At 36.9% G+C, this 17,161-nt stretch overlaps 2 protein-coding genes across 3 annotated transcripts in view; one reads left to right on the top strand and one right to left on the bottom strand.

Moving 5' to 3' along the window:
- Positions 1 to 6,765, bottom strand: part of si:ch211-106h11.1 (volume-regulated anion channel subunit LRRC8D) — a 28,600-nt gene extending 21,835 nt beyond the window's left edge. The window contains exon 1 of the mRNA XM_048193990.1: positions 6,635 to 6,765. The gene's annotated coding sequence lies outside the window, so the exon portion shown is untranslated. The remainder of the gene's footprint in view (positions 1 to 6,634) is intronic.
- A 1,927-nt stretch (positions 6,766 to 8,692) lies between these two features.
- On the top strand, positions 8,693 to 15,208 carry LOC125270423 (zinc finger protein Gfi-1b-like). Of its 2 annotated transcripts, none has more exons than XM_048194016.1 (5): positions 8,693 to 8,882; positions 10,269 to 10,420; positions 11,705 to 11,842; positions 12,320 to 12,485; positions 14,759 to 15,208. In XM_048194016.1, the coding sequence occupies exons 1-5, from the start codon at positions 8,693 to 8,695 to the stop codon at positions 14,956 to 14,958; spliced, it is 846 nt and encodes a 281-aa protein (XP_048049973.1). In that variant the 3' UTR covers positions 14,959 to 15,208. The 2 variants fall into 2 exon arrangements, with proteins under 2 accessions (XP_048049973.1, XP_048049962.1); XM_048194005.1 differs by having other exon boundaries at positions 10,266 to 10,420.
- Positions 15,209 to 17,161: the final 1,953 nt, after the last annotated feature.

Here is a 17,161-nt window from a genome sequence, read left to right as displayed (position 1 = left end):
AAACTACCCAAACACTGGGTTGTTACATCTGACCCAGGATATGGGTAACTCAAAAACTACCTAATCACTGTTACGTCTGACCCAGGATCTGGGTAAAACAAAAACTACCCAAACACTGGGTTGTTACATCTGACCCAGGATATGGGTAACTCAAAAACTACCTAATCACTGTTATGTCTGACCCAGGATCTGGGTAAAACAAAAACTACCCAAACACTGGGTTGTTACTTTGACCCCGGATCTGGGTAATACAAAAAACTACCCAAACGCTGGGTTGTTATGTCTGACCCAGGATCTGGGTAACACAAAAACTACCCAAACACTGAGTTGTTATGTCTGACCCAGGATCTGGGTAACACAAAAACTACCCAAACACTGGGTTGTTACATCTGACCCAGGATATGGGTAACTCAAAAACTACCTAAACACTGTTACGTCTGACCCAGGATCTGGGTAACACAAAAACTACCCAAACACTGGGTTGTTATGTCTGACCCAGGATATGGGTAACACAAAAACTACCCAAACACTGGGTTGTTACATCTGACCCAGGATATGGGTAACTCAAAAACTACCTAATCACTGTTACGTCTGACCCAGGATCTGGGTAAAACAAAAACTACCCAAACACTGGGTTGTTACTTTGACCCCGGATCTGGGTAACACAAAAACTACCCCAACACTGGGTTGTTACATCTGACCCAGGATATGGGTAACTCAAAAACTACCTAATCACTGTTACGTCTGACCCAGGATCTGGGTAAAACAAAAACTACCCAAACACTGGGTTGTTACATCTGACCCAGGATATGGGTAACTCAAAAACTACCTAATCACTGTTACGTCTGACCCAGGATCTGGGTAAAACAAAAACTACCCAAACACTGGGTTGTTACTTTGACCCCGTATCTGGGTAATACAAAAAACTACCCAAACGCTGGGTTGTTATGTCTGACCCAGGATCTGGGTAACACAAAAACTACCCAAACACTGAGTTGTTATGTCTGACCCAGGATCTGGGTAACACAAAAACTACCCAAACACTGGGTTGTTACATCTGACCCAGGATATGGGTAACTCAAAAACTACCTAAACACTGTTACATCTGACCCAGGATCTGGGTAACACAAAAACTACCCAAACACTGGGTTGTTACATCTGACCCAGGATATGGGTAACTCAAAAACTACCTAATCATTGTTACGTCTGACCCAGGATCTGGGTAAAACAAAAACTACCCAAACACTGGGTTGTTACTTTGACCCCGGATCTGGGTAATACAAAAACTACCCAAACGCTGAGTTGTTATGTCTGACCCAGGATATGGGTAACCCAAAAACTACCCAAACACTGGGTTGTTACATCTGACCCAGGATATGGGTAACTCAAAAACTACCTAATCACTGTTACGTCTGACCCAGGATCTGGGTAAAACAAAAACTACCCAAACACTGGGTTGTTACTTTGACCCCGGATCTGGGTAACACAAAAACTACCCAAACACTGGGTTGTTACATCTGACCCAGGATATGGGTAACTCAAAAACTACCTAATCACTGTTACGTCTGACCCAGGATCTGGGTAAAACAAAAACTACCCAAACACTGGGTTGTTACATCTGACCCAGGATATGGGTAACTCAAAAACTACCTAATCACTGTTACGTCTGACCCAGGATCTGGGTAAAACAAAAACTACCCAAACACTGGGTTGTTACTTTGACCCCGGATCTGGGTAATACAAAAACTACCCAAACGCTGAGTTGTTATGTCTGACCCAGGATATGGGTAACACAAAAACTACCCAAACACTGGGTTGTTACATCTGACCCAGGATATGGGTAACTCAAAAACTACCTAATCACTGTTACGTCTGACCCAGGATCTGGCTAAAACAAAAACTACCCAAACACTGGGTTGTTACTTTGACCCCGGATCTGGGTAACACAAAAACTACCCAAACACTGGGTTGTTACATCTGACCCAGGATATGGGTAACTCAAAAACTACCTAATCACTGTTACGTCTGACCCAGGATCTGGGTAAAACAAAAACTACCCAAACACTGGGTTGTTACATCTGACCCAGGATATGGGTAACTCAAAAACTACCTAATCACTGTTACGTCTGACCCAGGATCTGGGTAAAACAAAAACTACCCAAACACTGGGTTGTTACTTTGACCCCGGATCTGGGTAATACAAAAAACTACCCAAACGCTGGGTTGTTATGTCTGACCCAGGATCTGGGTAACACAAAAACTACCCAAACACTGAGTTGTTATGTCTGACCCAGGATCTGGGTAACACAAAAACTACCCAAACACTGGGTTGTTACATCTGACCCAGGATATGGGTAACTCAAAAACTACCTAAACACTGTTACGTCTGACCCAGGATCTGGGTAACACAAAAACTACCCAAACACTGGGTTGTTATGTCTGACCCAGGATATGGGTAACACAAAAACTACCCAAACACTGGGTTGTTACATCTGACCCAGGATATGGGTAACTCAAAAACTACCTAATCACTGTTACGTCTGACCCAGGATCTGGGTAAAACAAAAACTACCCAAACACTGGGTTGTTACTTTGACCCCGGATCTGGGTAACACAAAAACTACCCAAACACTGGGTTGTTACATCTGACCCAGGATATGGGTAACTCAAAAACTACCTAATCACTGTTACGTCTGACCCAGGATCTGGGTAACACAAAAACTACCCAAACACTGGGTTGTTACATCTGACCCAGGATATGGGTAACTCAAAAACTACCTAATCACTGTTACGTCTGACCCAGGATCTGGGTAAAACAAAAACTACCCAAACACTGGGTTGTTACTTTGACCCCGGATCTGGGTAACACAAAAACTACCCAAACACTGGGTTGTTACATCTGACCCAGGATATGGGTAACTCAAAAACTACCTAATCACTGTTACGTCTGACCCAGGATCTGGGTAAAACAAAAACTACCCAAACACTGGGTTGTTACATCTGACCCAGGATATGGGTAACTCAAAAACTACCTAATCACTGTTACGTCTGACCCAGGATCTGGGTAAAACAAAAACTACCCAAACACTGGGTTGTTACTTTGACCCCGGATCTGGGTAACACAAAAACTACCCAAACACTGGGTTGTTACATCTGACCCAGGATATGGGTAACTCAAAAACTACCTAATCACTGTTACGTCTGACCCAGGATCTGGGTAAAACAAAAACTACCCAAACACTGGGTTGTTACATCTGACCCAGGATATGGGTAACTCAAAAACTACCTAATCACTGTTACGTCTGACCCAGGATCTGGGTAAAACAAAAACTACCCAAACACTGGGTTGTTACTTTGACCCCGGATCTGGGTAATACAAAAAACTACCCAAACGCTGGGTTGTTATGTCTGACCCAGGATCTGGGTAACACAAAAACTACCCAAACACTGAGTTGTTATGTCTGACCCAGGATCTGGGTAACACAAAAACTACCCAAACACTGGGTTGTTACATCTGACCCAGGATATGGGTAACTCAAAAACTACCTAAACACTGTTACGTCTGACCCAGGATCTGGGTAACACAAAAACTACCCAAACACTGGGTTGTTACATCTGACCCAGGATATGGGTAACTCAAAAACTACCTAATCATTGTTACGTCTGACCCAGGATCTGGGTAAAACAAAAACTACCCAAACACTGGGTTGTTACTTTGACCCCGGATCTGGGTAATACAAAAACTACCCAAACGCTGAGTTGTTATGTCTGACCCAGGATATGGGTAACACAAAAACTACCCAAACACTGGGTTGTTACATCTGACCCAGGATATGGGTAACTCAAAAACTACCTAATCACTGTTACGTCTGACCCAGGATCTGGGTAAAACAAAAACTACCCAAACACTTGGTTGTTACTTTGACCCCGGATCTGGGTAACACAAAAACTACCCAAACACTGGGTTGTTACATCTGACCCAGGATATGGGTAACTCAAAAACTACCTAATCACTGTTACGTCTGACCCAGGATCTGGGTAACACAAAAACTACCCAAACACTGGGTTGTTACGTCCAACCCAGGATCTGGGTAACACAAAAACTACCCAAACACTGGGTTGTTACGTCCGACCCAGGACATGGGTAACACAAAAACTACCCAAACACTGAAAAAACAGACACATATTTTAGAGTGTATGTTTTAAATGCCATTTTGGGCAAGGGTTTAGGCAAGTTTAGCACATTTTTGGTAACTCAAAGTGCTCAAATTATTTAAATATAATCATAACATGCAGTTCAACTGATGCATGATACATTCAAATGTATTAAAAACATCATAATAAAAGAGAAACATGCATAAAAAAAGATTACAGTGAATTGTAAAGATTATTATTATTAATAATAATAATAATAGTCAAACAACAAAATCTGATAGTTTCTGCTGTTCTTTTAATACTTTCTTCAACTGCTGCAATTTTCTTTCAGTTTAGTAGTTTGTCTTCCCTTGTTCTTCTGAAAATGTTCCGCTAAAACTTGCAAAAAGTAAACCTACAATGGTTTCGTCCCTTAGCATGCTGGGTAATGTCCCTCAGCCCTCCGTACACAATGAAATCACAAACCAAACCAGTTGACAAATCACACAGTGGGTCGTTGTGGGTGCAGCGTTCACATCTCTGTGGTCTCATGAACACCCGAAGCGTTTCTTTAACCCAGCGTCACTCACAACTGCTAAATATTCAGTGTTTTTGTCATTAGTTTAGTCAAATAAACACAGAGAGGAGTCGAAGCTTGTATGAAGTCCTGGAGAATTCAAATGATCTCCCAGAAGAGCATTGTATTGATCAGAGGTTAGTCTTTCATCTTAATGGAGTTTCATTGGAGTATCAACTCTTAGTCTCAGATGTTTTTTGTTTTTCCTCAATATGACCAAAATGGGTCAATAGTCTCCAGTAAGAGTAAATAGCTATACAATAAATGTGGAGAGCAGCTCAGATTGAGTGTTGCACTTATATTTATATATATTATCTTGGGTATTTTTGTCTTGTTTTCCATGTTTAAACATCCTTAAATTAAGATACATTTACTTGAGGTGTAAAATTACACAAGATAAGTCTGGTTTTCTGAGAAATCGATCAACATGAAGTGATGTTATGCTTAAAATGAGAACAAATACCTGCCAGTGGTGTCACTAATTCAAAGTTTTTTTTCCCCCTTTTTTTCCTTCACATTTTAACCATTAATAATATTTTCTTATCAATTGTCATGTTGCTTCTCAAGCAAATGTGTCTATTGTTTAAGGATGTTTAAACAAGGAAAACAAGACATAAAATACAGAGGAAGAACATCACTTTTTGCATCTGAATTTGGATTAGTATCAGAAGAGATCTAAACAATGTCTCAAACTGTGGTCAGATTCGGCAAGTCTGTAACCAAAAGTCAGTTTCAAATGATCTGAGCTGCTTCACATTCACTTTATAGCGGCACTGTAAATTACAATATATATATATATATATATATATATATATATACACACACACACACATTTTTGTTGTTGTTGTTGTTGTTGTTGTTAAAATAGATAATTTATGTGGTTCAGATAACATACACTAAAAAATACTGGGTTTAAAACAACCAAATTCGGGTTGTTTTAACCCAGTGGTTGGGTTAAATGTTTGCCAAATGTGCTAGGCAGTTTTATTTAACTCATTATTGTTCAAAAATGACTATATGGCTGGCTTAAAATGAACCCAAAATAGGTTGGAAATTTTGGAAGCACCACCTGAATTGGAAGCAAAACTTTGAATTAAGTTCTTTTCTGACACCACTGGCAGGTATTTGTTCTCATTTTAAGCATAAACTCACTTCATGTTGATTTCTCAGAAAACTCACTTCACGATTTCTCAGAAAACCAGACTTATCTTGTGTCATTTTACACCTCAAGTAAATGTATCTTAATTTAAGGATGTTTAAACATGGAAAACAAGACAAAAATACCCAAGAAAATCACTTTTTTTGCAGTGAATATAAGTGCAACACTCAATCTGAGCTGCTCTCCACATTTATTTTATAGCTATTTACTCTCAAAAGATAAACATTTTTTAATAAGCAATTTAATAAATGTTAATTTCCGCTATATTTTGTGTTCATTTTAAGCAAGCAATACAGTAATTTTTAAACAATAGTTGGGTTAAATAAATCTACCCAGCAAGTTGTGCAAACATTTAACCCAACCGCTGGGTTTGTCCATTTTCAACCCAACTTGGGTTGTTTTTAACCCAGCATTTGTACTATTTTGAGTTTCTGTTGATTAAATCAATCTCCTTCATTGTATTAACTCAAATGTTTTATGTCAATGAACTCAAAATTTTAAGGCAACCAGGTTACTTACTTTTTTTTAAGTTAATCCAACAATATTTTTTTACAGTGTGTAGATTCTTACTGAATGACTCATTTGAGTATGTTTTATGTCTCCTGAGGAACTGTTGGAGAAACTTCTGATACTTTCAAACATAACAGAGATCTAAATTACACCTCCTACATCATGAAACTTAATCAGTTATGATGCAGAATGACATTGACATGGATTATGCTCTTTTATTATGGATGGCTGTGATGAAGAACGAGCAGATTTACCAGGCATCCTGATTTGACGTCTGAAGCGGGTCTTGTGAGGACACATCAGAAAACTCTCATACTTCCTGTGTGGCCGTTTCTTCTGCCTGAGTCTGAAGAAGCTTCAGAACCGAATCACAACTCAATCAAGCAGACGCGTCTTCATCGACGGTGAGTCTGACGCCCACAGATATAGCTATTACTCAGAAAGATAGAAAAAAAAGAAATGAGCAGATTTGTCATGGTTCTCTAAAGAGTTTTTCCTCGTTGTTTGAGATTAATGCCGCATGTGTCGCATTAGTGTATCAAAAACAACTTCTAAAAAAATGCTTATTGGTTTCATTTAGTATTTTGTTTAGTATTTATTTAGTATTTTGTTTTATCATGAATCATGTCTGAATTTTTTTTTGTCATAATTAAGATTCAATTTATGCATTCAAACACTTTACGTAAGGCACCTGTTCAGAGCAAATTTGTCAAAAGGTAGTGAATTAATGACATGAAAGTTAAAAAAATTCTGTGGAAGAGTTTCAATATGTCCTGAACACATTTATAACAGAGAACAATGATTGATATGATGATTTAGAGACGTTTGGAGCTGCAGGTGAGCCAGTGCAGGTGCTTCACGTCTCTAAACCTCAGATTCTGCCGTCCTAACTGAATTCACTCTAGAACAGCTGCAGCACAATCAACCACATACACTGACTGCACAAAACATTCAATCTGTTTCACTAGATTATACCTGTCAGAGCAAAACAAGCCTACATCTATATCAGAATCATGTATTGTCATAATGTTATATATTAATATATTCTCACAATAATTCAGTATTTCCTTTCGTTAATTGTTTCATGTTTCTTCTGATGTGACAAATTAATCTAAATAATATGCTGATACTAATATACATTATATTATATTCTGACAGTTTCTATATATTTTAATATATTATGTGTTGTATATATATATATATATATATATATATATATATATATATATATATATGTATATATGTATATATATATATATATATATATATATATATATATATATATATATATATATGTATATATATATATATATATATTAAATAAAATGTAATAGTATTTACGTTCATTGATTTGGAGAATTAAGCAAAACAACAATACTGATAGTAATTATAATATTTTAAATAAATGTATTTTAGATTGTTCATTATGATAATTTTTATATATTCATATAACGTATAAATATTTGATATGTATTTTGTATATTTTATGTGTAGAATGAAGCGAACTATAACTAATAACTATAACATTACTAATTATTATGTTACATTTTATTTATATTAAATTTATTATACTTTCTATATAACGATAATTTATATATTCATATTGATATATGTATTACATTATACTATGTTTTTTAAAGTATTTACCTTCATTTATTGGTTCATTACTCAGGTTGGAGAAATAATCAAAATGAAAGTACTGCTATTAATTAAAAGATTAGATTTTGAATAAATGTATATTATGTTTAATGTTATGAATAATATCTGTATATTCATATTATAGATTCATATTTTTCCTATGATATACTCCGTAAAAATAGGGCAGAATGTACTGTAATTAATTTGAAAGAAATTTCCGTATTTATTTTTATAGGTGTTTTACCTGTATTTTGTTTTTTTAAAATTCATTGCGTTGTGTTTTAGGGTTAATGGAAATGTCTGTTATTTTCTGCCAGAACATTATCCGTTTTTTTTTTACAGTGTATTTACCTTCATTTATTGGTTCATTTCTCTTCTAATGTGGATAATTAATCAAAATAACTGTACTGATATTGATTAAAAGATTATATTTTGAATAAATGTATATTATGTTTAATACTATGAATAATTTCTGTATATTAATATTATATATTCATATATTTCCTATGATATTTTTAAAGTATTTACCTTAATTTATCTAATTATTATATAATATAATGATTAAATGTATACTAGGCCTATATTATAATGTGTTCTATTATATTATACTGAACTAATTAACTTACTAAAACATTTGGGATTTCTTGTTCTTTCATTTCAGATTGTAATCTGAAATGCCTCGATCGTTTTTAGTGAAAAGCAAGAGGGCGGGACATCACTCCACACGCCCCGCCCACTCTCAGCATCATGACAGATGGGCGTCCAGCAGTCGCTCACAGGCTCTGGAGCTGCTGCCCTGTACATCCAACGACAGCAGCTGGACCGATAACAGCACTGATGGAGCTGGAGCTAAACCCACAGAAGGTACACAAAGAACAGTTTAACACCAGTATAGGGACTGGAATATTGTCTAGGACTAAGCACGATATTAAATACTTGCATTGTGGGAGGTTTCTCGTGACACCTAAAGACACTCATATAGAAAATAGGGTCTGAATTACAACCTTATTCATGAGAACATGAGCACTCGCAGCTCATGAGAACTTAACTAGAACAAAACTCCCATAAACGACTCCCTTGAGTTGATAAAATCTAGAACTTGAATGAGTCATTATGCTCTTTTTCCATTAGCCTAACTAAATACCCTACCACCAACTATTCTATTCTATTGTGAATAAATGACACCATGTCTAGACTGAATGCAAGCGGCCCAACGCCAAGGATTGCGACATGACAAATTCCACACAGTAAACTAATGTTCTACTTCTGATGTACTCCAAGCATTTGCGCTACATCTGACATGAAAAACAAATGGCTTTACTTCGACGCGTCCAGCATGTGGCGCCAGGCTCATCGCAAGTGTTTTTTGCTAGTTTCAGGCCGACGCAGTAATCATTTTCACATCCTGTGCAACGTTGTTCAAATAGCAAATGCATTTGCACCCATTTGTGCGCCCATGGGCGTGCTGGTCTGAAAACGAGGTGTGTTCAGGTGCACTGTTGGCGTGTTGCTATTTTGAGACAATAGAAATAGACTGCGCCATTGACCAACTGAAACCTGGTCTAAAGTCAACGGTGCTGCATTTTTTGTTGTTGTTGTTGTTGTTGTTGTTATTTAAAGGACGCGTTAGTAATACGCACCTACATCCGTGTGCAGAACACGCAGTAGCACACAAACATGCCAACAATTAAAAATAAAAGGATTACCATGTAAAAGATTATTATTGTGTGGATAAAAATGCTTTGGTGGAATCCGGCTTGTCCCGCAGATGGTCTACTCACACGCTTTAACCTTGCGCAGAAGCAGATCCGTTTCCTCACTAAAGAAGCATTCAGTTTTTCCGATTGCAATTTCCACCTAGTAAATAGCAAATTCGCCATTGCGCAAGCACAACTGGCTTTTAAAGGGAATGGGAGATGAGACTCTGACTGGTTTATTGCATGTTACGCCCAAAACACACCCATTACTCATTAAGAGACTAGGGACAACCCTTTTAGGCCATGTGCCGGGTGGGTCAACCATTTTTCCTGCTGTTAAACTATCAAAAGAGGATTCGGAAACTTGCGCCGTGCACTTTAGACCATGTGCTTAGATCGTTAAAATAGGTCCCTAAGCTTTTCATAACTCTGAATCAGAAAATCTGGCAGCACCTGCTGGTCATACGGTGTAAATTCAAGGAAAAGTCATCAGTCATCATTACTGCATGCTAAGAAGAAAATATACATAATGTTCTATTATGTGTGATAGCAGTGAAGCAGCCTGGTGTTTATTCGTCTGACCTGTCGCCTTCTGCTGCGGTGGAGAGTCAGACCGATCTTGAGCGTCTGATTCAGGCTTTACTCAGTCACCATCAGCTGACCAATGTCCAGACGCCGCTGTGTGAGTGTCCGCTCTGTGAGAAGGTGAGGAGCTCAGTCCTGGTCCTGCACATGAGTATGTGTCCTTTATGTGTCCACACCTGACGGAAATCATCAGCTCGTCAGCAGAGAACAAATGAACAAAGGCATTTAGTGTACGTTTACATGACAATGTACTATAAAACGGAAAAGTTTTTCCTTTGCGTTTTTGAAAAGTTTTACGTATAGAAGACAACGTTGTCAAGACGATCCTCGTTCACACGGATCCACGAAAACGACTAAAAGCACTGTATTATTCATACCAGGCCAGTAGATGGCGATGTCACTTTGTAAAGAAACACCTATAGACTGAACACGTAATACATATAACATCACATTAATCACAATTTTGTGTTTTGTAGTTTACGGAGACGATAACGGTATCTTTTCTAAAGCAGACGTTGAAACAACACCATTTTCAACTTAAAACGGAAAACTTTATATGTGTTTTGGCTGTTCATTAACACAACAGGGGGGCCTAAAAGCAGGTTTCAAAGTGCACGTTTTTGAAAACGTTACCGTTTTTGTCTGTGAAAACTACAAAAATGTAAATTTGTGAAAACGGTGAAGTCATGCGCATGCGCATTACATGTTCAGTCTATAGGCACGTAGTGTTTCTTTACAAAGTGACATCGCCATCTACTGGCTGGCAGCAGAATACAGCGCTTTTAGTCATTTTTTGCACATCCGTGTGAACAAGGATCATTTTGACAATGTTATTGTCTGTATGCAAAACTTTTTAAAAAAATGCAAAGGAAAAATGTTCTGTTTTTAGTACATCGTTGTCATACCAATGTACCAAAAAGTGCACTTTGAAACCCATTTTCAAAAGTTAGCATTTTCTAAGGGGTAAATTGGACCTCAGCTGAAATATTCATTTATTCAGCAGAAGCTTTATTCGAAAGTGGCTTACAAATGAAAAAATATACAAGCAGAAGGGATTAAATCTGAGAAAGAAAGTATTGCTAGAACACTAAATTACATTTTATAAAGCAAATAAATAAACAATAGAATAAAATATAAAGATTTATGTATAGAAAATTATTTTCTCATAAGATAGGTCCGATTTGATGACGCTCTAGTCCTGATCTGATCACCTGACATGATTTTCACACATTTGCAATTTGCACAAAATCACATGTGGTTTTTGTGTGGTTTTGGAACATTTCCAAAATGTTTGCATATGATCACACATGACTGCTCAAAAACACATCAGAACAATGTGAAACACAATGTAATTTCCCTTGCTGGTGATATTGTGTGATATTAATATTAATATGTCTTCTGTAGCTCCTGTCCTCTGCTGCGGGTTTGACATCTCACTTGTGCAAGTCACACGTCAACAAGGCTGCTCTCCCACTGGGCGGCACCACGAGCCACGCCCAGCAGCACTATGGGTACAGACCTACAGGAATACTCAGGGTGAGGGTAAGTACTGAACCCTGGCTTTGTACAAGGGTTATTATAGTTAACTAATAAAATAAACATTAACTGAAATAAAATGGAATACACAAAACTTCAACTTATTTTATTTCAGCTAGTTATCCAGGAAACATTTTGTCATTCACTTTTTAACTTAAACGAATTAGAACTATTTGATATTTATAGGCCTATTTAAATAAATTTAAAATTAAAATAGAAAATGTACTTTTTTAAAGTACATGAAGTCGTGTGCCGCATACATGTTTAATTCAGTGAGTGGCATCTAGTTAAATAAAAATTATTTTTAATCTTTTTTTTTTTTTTTGTACATCTGAAATCTTGGAAGTCCAATCTAATAATGAGTACTAAGATGTAGTAGGTCATCCATATATCATTCATACAGAAAAAAATATAGACCTATAGCCTAGGCTACTGCATATTATGAGAAGCAGCTGTGTTTATGCTTGTTTATGTGTGTTTCAGGAGCGGAGTTTTGGCTGTAAGGTTTGTGGGAAGGTGTTTAAGAGGTCATCGACTCTATCCACACACCTGCTCATTCACTCAGACACTCGGCCGTTCCCGTGTCCCTACTGCGGAAAGAGATTCCACCAGAAATCTGATATGAAGAAACATACGTTTATACACACTGGTAAAAAAACATTTTCTTTTTAACGAAATATTGTTCACGTCATGTCCTAACCAGACGCGACGCTATTTAATGCTTTCTATTTCTGTGACGTCGCGGCTGGAACAACCTATGATGACGATATAGTCCCCAGGTGAAAAAATACCATAGTAATTTAGAGTAAATACAATAGTGTTTTCGAATCATACTATAGTAAAGTACTTGAATTTATTTGTTGTGGTAGGCTAATTCTATTGTTTCTGTGGTAATATAACAACTATAGTAATATAAACAAATTACTTTACCTAATACTGTAGCCTACTGTACTAAGTTTTCTACAACTATTGGGTATATTACAATACACTACAGTTTACTGTAGTAAAAACTAAAGTATACTACAGTATTTATTACAATTTATCAGTTCACTATAGTTAATACTAAAGTATGCTGTAGCATTCATTAACAAAGAGTTAACATATAGGGGAGAGTGGGGTAAGATGAACCATTTTTTATTTATGTGGTCCTCAAGATAAGGGAAAATGAGACAGAAGTAAAATTAAAGTATTTAAAGTAATTTCAGGCTGTTTCCTATTATTTTAAATGATCAGAATACATCTATGACAAAGGGTTCTAAAAATATGGCTCCTATTAAAAAAGTGATCCTCTGGCTCAATTTACCCCAGGTTAGGGGTAAGTTGAGCCGAGTCAGTAGGTGGGTGTAAACTGACTATCTAACTGAATCTGAATCATCCCATGTGAAATTTGAAAAATAATATACCTAGTTTAAAAAATAATTTAATAATCAAATTTCCTTTTACAAATATTCTTCGTAAAAATATTTTACAAATATTTCTTTTTTTAAAGCTAAATTTAAGAACATAAAACCAACCAAATGAAGTTGAAATTTCAGTATGTTTAATTGTTTGCATTTCTGAAACAATATGTTGAACATCAAAGTTGTAACCTTCCCATAAACAGATTAAATAGAGTTTGTTGAGTAAAATTAAACAAAAACTAAGAATGAATAAATGTCACTGAAACTAATAAACATTTTAGTCAAAAGGTTCTTGACATGGTAGTTTTTCTGCAACGTCGAACATGTTAGGCCATTAGAGACTACAGGTGGAAAGATATATATGATTAAACATCCTCTGGTTTGAATCAGAGAAGGATTTGGTGTACTTGTACACTGTTTCTATCAAATAAACTCGAAAATAAAGATAAAATAAACCAGTTGCGTAATATTACATTTAAATGGCACCAGATTTAATTCATATTTAATTCAGTGCCTTATGGTGGGGTAAGTTAAAACGCTGGCTCAATTTACCCCACAGCATTTGGCTCACTTTGCCCCATACCTGCCATTTTAGGAAAAGCTAGTTAGCTTACCAATTCAGAATAATATTTAGCTAAATTAATTGTATGGTTTTATACGTTGCTAAATCACCAGTATGCATCACAAATATTTTTAGACCTGGACAAATTTGCTTTGATGAAACAGCCATTACATCTGTTATGTTAAAATTTTACTTTGACAAGCCAAAAGCAGTTTTTAAAGTAAATAAGTGACTTCCACTCCTCCCGTGTGCGTCTCCTTTTCACAGTCTGGCAGAAATGACGGGTGCTTCTAAAATATATGGTCACATGTCAATAAAATGGTACGGTTGCCAAGATACAAGGGGTGGGTGAAGTTACCCACTGGCCCATCTTACCCCACTCTCCCCTACAGTATACTACAATTTACTATGGTTCAAAAACACTATAGTATTTACTATAAATAGTATTTTTTCACCTGGGTCTAACGACAGGCTACTGATAGTGTGCTTAATTTAATGTCAAAAGAATATATTTTCTGAGTTTGAGTATCATTTTGCGTTACAAAGGCAATAATTCACCTCAGATCTTGAAAATGAATTAAAGGAAACAAAACCGTTCAAACTGTGAACACAATGTGAACAAACAAACGTATTTTACGACAAAGATTGTTGACACTCAGTAATAATGTTAAAATAGTCTAATATGTATGAAATTGATTATTTACCTACTTAACAGTTTCGTTGTGAATGCAGTATTTTTCAGAGAGAGAGAGTGAGTGAGAGCCCGCCCACACACGCTTCTGATTGGCTGTGATTTTTTTGATTGATTTTGTCGCGTCTGGTGTGGACAGACACATTTCTTTTCGCTGGATCTTATCGCATCGCATCGCCTCTCGTTATCCACCAGATGTTGTTAGCGATTAGCTGCCTGTGTCTAAAGTAGACAGTGCTAATGTGATTGTGATCGCTGTCATCTCTCAGGTGAGAAGCCTCATGTGTGCGTGGTGTGCGGTAAAGCGTTCAGTCAGAGCTCCAATCTGATCACACACAGCAGGAAGCACAGCAGCTACCAGCCCTTCAGCTGCCCGCACTGCTCGCTCGGCTTCCAGAGGAGAATGGACCTACAGCGACACCTACAGACACACTCAGAGAATGACAGCTTACTGTATCACGGGACCTGAGAGAGACCGGATGCATGCAAAACACCTTGCAGGGATCATATATGTTTGTATGCTAAAGTTCAATGTCTAACCTGTTTTGTTGTAGCCTACAAAACATTTGCTTCTGTCTTACTGCACGTTGTTGCACTATCCTCCATTAGCAGCTATCTGACCTAAAATGGGTTCTAATTGGTTCATTGTATTCTAAACTTGATTGGCAATCAGTTGTTGAAGCTATTAAGGTGTGCTGACCCAAAAATCTTTTACAAACCTTGGCCAAGTTTAAACCAGTAACCAGGCATCACAGCTGGCAAAGAGGCATGTCAGACTTTGACATGTATATATTGCCATTATTATGTAATCAAAATGAAAATTATTATTGCTGGTCTTAAATGATAATGTCAAGTTACTGTAATGTATTTGCACCAAAAATGATAAGGATTTATGCTGATATCGTCCAAAACCACACTTTGCCAGGGGTGTTTCCAAACTTTTGGAGGGCAGTGTATATACTAAATAATTACAGTTTGATAACACATGTGTTTTTTTATATATAATTTAACACAACAAAACTTCTGAATGTATAATAAAACATGTATTTCAGTACTGATGTATTTCAGTGAGTGATTTAATGAATGAGAGAGTAATTTGGTGATTCAAATCTCAGAGGTTTTTAGACTGATTCTTGAGTCATTAAGATAAATGAGTCATAAGAGTCATTTGTTCATGAATCAGACTATAGGCCTTATTCACAGCAGCGTCATGAAAGCGAGGCTGTGAGGAATAGATTACATCTCTTCGGTGGGTTGTGCTATTATTTAATGTGCTTTTTGATTATTCTGCTTATGAAACACTGCGAAAATATCTTTCCAAGAAGTTTCAGTAGACAAAAAAACTCCAGACTAGAGCTCCAATCTCATCAGACAGCAGCTACCAGCCGCTCAGCGGCCCGTACTGCGCTTAGCCAGCAGAGGCGCAGTGGCGTGCAGTGGTCCTAAGGAGGGAAAGTCCTCACAGTTTTTTGTTTATTTATAAATCAAATGTAAATTCGTGCCCGTTATTCCCGTTAAATAAACATTATATTACATCAAAAAAACAAAACAAATACTATTCTATTTTGTATATTTACATTGACAATATAATTAATGTTCTATTTATTAAAACCAAGTCAGTCTCATCAGGTTAGGGTGATATGTAAGTGGGTGAGCTGTACTTTTTAATTATTCCAAATTTCCTCCCATTGAAGGCATCATTTTATTCAGACTGATGCACAGAACACACATGTAAACAATAAGCGGGATTTATCACACAAACCAATCATTGCCTCCTCGTTTAAAATAAATAAACATATTCATATATGGTTCAGACAATATGTGAAATAAAATAAAATATAACATAAAACACAACCCTGTCTCTTTTTGTTAAATGTTTTAATGATGATCGCCCGGATCTCGCAACTCCGAAAATGTCTTTTCTTCTTTGCTATTGACGCTTACTGATTAGTGCGAGATGTATTCTGGGATACCTGGCTGTCTCAAGTCCGCACAAGTCACCTCTCAATGCATCCTGGATAAAAGGGGCAGATCAAGAACACATCCGAGGATTTAAACTATACTTGCTAGATGCAAACTTTGAATTGGAACAGTACTTGGGCAGCGACTTTTGATTTAAAGGGTTAGTTCACCCAAAAATGAAAATTCTGTCATTTATTTCTTACCCTCATGCCGTTCCACACCAGTAAGTCCTTCGCTAATCTTCGGAACACCAATTAAGATATTTTAGTTGAAATCCGATGGCTCCGTGAGGCCTTCATAGGGAGCAATGACACTTCCTCTCTCAAGATCCATAAAGGTAGGGGAGACCGGGTATAGTTGTAACACGGGGAGAGTTGTAACACTACCAATTCCACGAATCAGGGATAAGATAGGAGTCATGTGACAGTTTCAGTCTCATCAGGCTTCCTTTACGATCCCACATGGAGGTTTTCCAGTCTGTTTTGCTATCTCTCCTGAAGCTACAGCAGAAAATCTAATTCTGAGGTAAGAAACCAAGATAATATTTTGTTTAGTACTTCTGCCATTGTAGATAATGTTGTATGAGTTATATCAGGTCAAACTGTAGTTTCTCTAGTAAAGAATCGTGTTTCAACCTCCTGCCAATTTCAAAGCACCATGCTAATACAGCTAGCTAAACAATGGGTGACAGTGGCGGGGTAGGTTGTAAC

The sequence above is a fragment of the Megalobrama amblycephala genome, linkage group LG1 (assembly GCF_018812025.1).
Source record: "Megalobrama amblycephala isolate DHTTF-2021 linkage group LG1, ASM1881202v1, whole genome shotgun sequence".
In the NCBI taxonomy this organism is placed as follows: domain Eukaryota; kingdom Metazoa; phylum Chordata; class Actinopteri; order Cypriniformes; family Xenocyprididae; genus Megalobrama; species Megalobrama amblycephala.
The sequence above is the reverse complement of the archived record's forward strand: the minus strand, read 5'-3'. Positions and strand labels throughout refer to the sequence as shown.

Excerpts from the sequence above, each read along its gene's own strand:
- LOC125270423 (XM_048194005.1), top strand. The coding sequence starts at position 8,693 with ATGCCTCGATCGTTTTTAGTGAAAAGCAAGAGGGCGGGACATCACTCC. Across the intron at positions 8,883-10,265 it reads TGGAGCTAAACCCACAGAAG|CAGTGAAGCAGCCTGGTGTT; the intron begins GTACACAAAGAA and ends TATGTGTGATAG. Across the intron at positions 11,843-12,319 it reads CAGGAATACTCAGGGTGAGG|GAGCGGAGTTTTGGCTGTAA; the intron begins GTAAGTACTGAA and ends TGTGTGTTTCAG.